Below are 4,404 nucleotides of genomic sequence, written 5' to 3' on the forward strand. Positions count from 1 at the left end.
GGTATCAAGTGGCCATATAGTGAATTTGGAAGGCTGTGCACTGTTTAATGGCAATTAAAAAATATGGAAAAAGTATGGGTGATGTGCCCTAATCGGCTACTTTAGGACCCGACGGATACAGAATGATTGTGGCCGATATTTTTCTACGCCTGTGGTGGGAGGGGTGTGTGTGTGTATGTGTCTGTGAGTGAGTGAGTGTGTGTGCGTGTGTGTGTGTATGAGAGAGAGAGAGCGAGAGAGAGAGAGAGAGAGAGAGAGAGGGGGAGGGAGGGAGGGAGGGGGGCATCTGTCAGTCAGAATGAAAGCAGTCGCGGTGGGCAGGACCCGTTGACACTTGCTGCCGTCGGAGGTGGATATTTAACTTGGGACTGCGCTAAGCCCGCGGCAGACACACACACTTGGTGTGCCTATAAGCGAAGCGCACGCCAGAGAACTTGAGGTCCTCCAGCGACTACCGGAGTGGAGCTACCGTTTCAAGCCACGCGCTCCCACGGGAATCTCCGCTGACAGCGCGTGAGTGAGGGTCTCTGAGATTCCTTTGGAGACATCGAAAAGTATTCGGTGTCACTACAAGGGGAAAAGACGGGAAACAATTGGTCTGCACCAGCTAGTTTAAAACTGCCCTCAAACTATTGCGAAATGAAACTGGTTGCTTTTCGAGAATATTTTGTGCGAAAAAGTTTGTAGTGGAACAACTTTTTCACTGTCGGACGTTGGTAGAACTGGTTATCGCATTCTATGCTGAGACGGAATACATTCATCACTCTTGAGTAGGTTCTTGCCACTGGCTTTCAGTGAATGCTAAACGGACGCTCTCATCCTTGGTGAAACGTGGACAACGGCTGCTGAAAAAAGCACGAGAAAACCAATCAAGTGTGGAATATTGCACTGGTGCTAAGGCAAGTTGGACTATTTTAACCCATGGATCGCGCCCTGGCGTCGGGTCGCTGTGGAGCCTGAACACCCTGGCCACTGTGACAGAGAGGCGTTCATAAAAGCACAGCGTAAAAATAACATTGGCTGGGACTGCCCTCATTCCCGGGCTGGTGACATTTCAAACGTGCTCAGATCCTCTTTTGTGGGGCTCTTTCTCACGGTAACGGAAACGGTGGGCGAGGGCCTCTCCTTCTTTTCTGTACTCCTTCTTTGGTTGTATAGCTGCCCTTCATTCCATGCAGCACAAGCCCCAAACCTCCGTCAGAAAGTCTAGACAGTCTGCCGAGGCTGCTTCGAGTCTCCAGAGTAACCATGGCAACCCCCAGAAATCCGAAGTGATTTTTTTCTACTCACTCTTTCTCGCCCTCTTTTTTATTGGAGAAACTAAAGGAGAGAGGGGGTGGTGACGCCATTTTTAATGTGTTGAAGTTTTGCTATGTTGTTTTTAATTATTTGACTTCACAGAGAATACGCATCCGAGAATTGCATCATTTTGAGTTTGGCGCGAGGTCCCATCCGGAGGATCCCTAAAAAGAACGCGCTCCTGCTCCGGTGTGTCATTCAAACCGCCACGCGGTCTATTAAAAGTATCGTCTTGCCCGTACTCTTGGCTTCGACTATTTATGCCGTTCCCGGGCGCCACAGTTCAAAGATCCCAGTAGCGCACTAACGAGAAGCGACATTAAAAAACACTTCCATCCGAAGCCTACTGGACTAAGGGACACACAAGTTCACCTACACACATACTCTATCACAGAGAAACAGACAGCCAGACATGGGCTGCTCCCTCCAGATGCTGCTGCCGCTGCTGCTGCTGTCACTACTGTCCGCTCACCTGGGCTCTTGCCAGCATTACCTGCCGCATTATCGACTCAGGCCATCTCCAAGCGACCATCTCCCAGTTCCAGGCCTGCATGAGGACCCAGACCCAGAGTACGACCCGCGCGAACAGGACTTGGTGGAACGGACACTGAGGAAAAAGCTTGGAAGCAACTTTGACCCTAACTTCATGTCCATCAGCGCACCCGCGCAGCTCAACCTCTCACATACGCAGCTCGAGCTGCGTGTACACGGCCCGATGCCAAACGAAATAAAAAAGCTGGACCTGTCTGAGACACCATATGGCAAACGGGTCAAAGTGGGCAAGAAGGCCCGCCGGAAGTTCTTGCAGTGGTTGTGGACGTACACGCACTGTCCAGTGGTGTACGCATGGAAAGACCTTGGCGTGCGCTTCTGGCCGCGCTACATCAAAGAAGCGAACTGCTTCAATGAGCGCTCGTGCTCGTTCCCAGAGGGCATGTTCTGCAAACCGGTGAAATCCATCACCAAGACCTTCCTCCGATGGTACTGCCAGGGCTTCCTGCGGCAAAAATACTGCACGTGGATACCGGTGCAATACCCGATCATCTCCGAGTGCAAGTGCTCATGCTGAATGAGCGAGGAGCTATGTGTGTGCGTGCCTGCGTGAGTGTGTATGCGTGTGAGTGTGTTTGGGAGGGGGGTACAGAGAAAGTGGGGAAACACATAAAGGAAAGGGAACGTGAATGTGTGGGCCTGTGTGTCGTGTGTGGTCGTGTGGGTGTCCCGGCGGACGCATGTACGTGGACTGGAAATAAAAAAGAAATAAGCCGTTTTTTATTGCACTGTTTAAACTGTCACTGATGTGGGCACCATAGCGAATCTATTTTTTTATATAGCATTTTAATTGAAATACCAACATTGTATATATTTAAGAGAAGCGAAAGCAGCTATTTTTGTGTATTGAACAGGACCATGTTTGAATTGAGCCCTGGCGGGGGAGTCGGCACTTCACACAGAAGACCTTTTAGGTGTTTTTTTTTAATCCGAGATGGAATGCATACACTTCTCCAAGAAGTTCACTTTTTTCAACTGAACAGTAATGCTGACTGTTGTTTCACTGCAATGCTGCCTAGAGTTTTTTTTCTATGTATATTATTAATATCAGTAATAATAATAATTAAATGAAAAGTTGAGGATAAAATTATATATAAAGGCGTGAACTCAGCTTTTGGAATACCTATAGTATTGTAGAAAGGTTCCACAGAACTCTTATTTATTATTTTAACGGTTGTGATTATAGCGGCTGTAAAGGGATGGTTTAGCAGAATATACCGGATAAATATGGAAGATTATGTTTACTTGAATATTTCTAAAATAAAAAATTAAAAAGCATAAATAAAACCTATACGTGTAAATGGTCATGATTACGCGTTTAGACAAATAAAGTCTATGTTTTCAAGCATGTATAAGTGTCAGTCTTCTGAAAACGTGCGAAATTGCCACCATTTCTATGGTACTGAGGTTTTGGAGGTGACGTGTGTTGCTGGTGTGGTGTATTGGGGGGCGTGTTTGGGGGCTTGAGACGTCCAGGGTTGAATGCACAGAGAGCGCGAGCCCGCGTGGCGCGTGTGGGACCGTCTGATTTATTGGGTTGTGTAACACGGGGCACATACCTAGAGCGCCTCGCGACAGAGCAGTTATTCATTGTACGAGCTGCTGGAGTCGGATCGAGGAGTCCGTACGTAACCCGCTCTCTATCTGCGCAAGTGTGTTAACATAACGGTCATTTCAAACACTGTCGAAGGTGAAATAGTACAGCCCGCTAGAGACGCACTGTCTGGCTCCCACAGCAAGAAAACAACTTCTTCAAAACTCTCCTGTGCGAAGTGTGTGGAGTGGAGTAGTTTACTGGATTGGTGGAAAAAAGTGACAGGCTGCTCTGCCAAACCCAAATCTTGGTGACACAAAAGCGCGATCTCCTACAATGGTGAACTGGTTGTGACGGTACCAGACTATCAATTAGCGGGCAAGTGAGCTGTCTACCAGTTAAAGAGATATAGTCTAATAAAGCCCTATCAGACGCTCACCCGCGCGTAATGCAATCCTAACCGCGTCTGTGTTCTTCACGATCTAGGTTACCGCAAGCGAAGTTAAATAAACCAGCCAAAGCAGCTGTTATTAAAACGTTCGACTGCAACCGAGAAAACAGCCCCATGTGTGTATTTGTGTGTGTATATGTGTGTGTGTGTCTGCGGTTAGGGTTGGATTTGTCACTCGCCGTGCGGTTATTGTGACAGATACACAGGAGGGCCTGTACGTAGTGTGTGTCTGTGTGTGTGTGAGGGAGAGTGTGTGCGTGTGTGTGTTCCCCGCTGTCAGCTCCTTTCTTGATGATGTCTCGGGGTTTTGGAGGCTGCGCCTGTGACGCCAAGGCGCCACCGAGCCGGGCCCTCTCCCCAGCGTGTATGTGTGTGTGTGTGCGTGTGTGTGTGTGTGTGAAACAGTAACCCTTTCAGCTTTTCGGCGTGCAGCAGTCTCTTGCTGGAGCGTGAAAGCCAATCTGCTCTGCAGCTCGAGCCTCTGCCGCCACACATTTCGAGTCGCGCTCACTAATAACATTAAGCGCATTCAGATTTGTCCTCGACCAAATTTACCTTCAGGTTGTCG

At 48.6% G+C, this 4,404-nt stretch overlaps 1 protein-coding gene across 1 annotated transcript; it reads left to right on the top strand.

Moving 5' to 3' along the window:
- Positions 1 to 267: 267 nt before the first annotated feature.
- Positions 268 to 3,138, top strand: nog2 (noggin 2). Its single transcript, XM_012837108.3, has one exon. The coding sequence runs from the start codon at positions 1,712 to 1,714 to the stop codon at positions 2,366 to 2,368; it is 657 nt and encodes a 218-aa protein (XP_012692562.1). The 5' UTR covers positions 268 to 1,711; the 3' UTR covers positions 2,369 to 3,138.
- The last annotated feature ends 1,266 nt before the right edge of the window (positions 3,139 to 4,404 follow it).

Source organism: Clupea harengus, chromosome 23 (genome assembly GCF_900700415.2).
Source record: "Clupea harengus chromosome 23, Ch_v2.0.2, whole genome shotgun sequence".
Lineage (NCBI taxonomy): Eukaryota > Metazoa > Chordata > Actinopteri > Clupeiformes > Clupeidae > Clupea > Clupea harengus.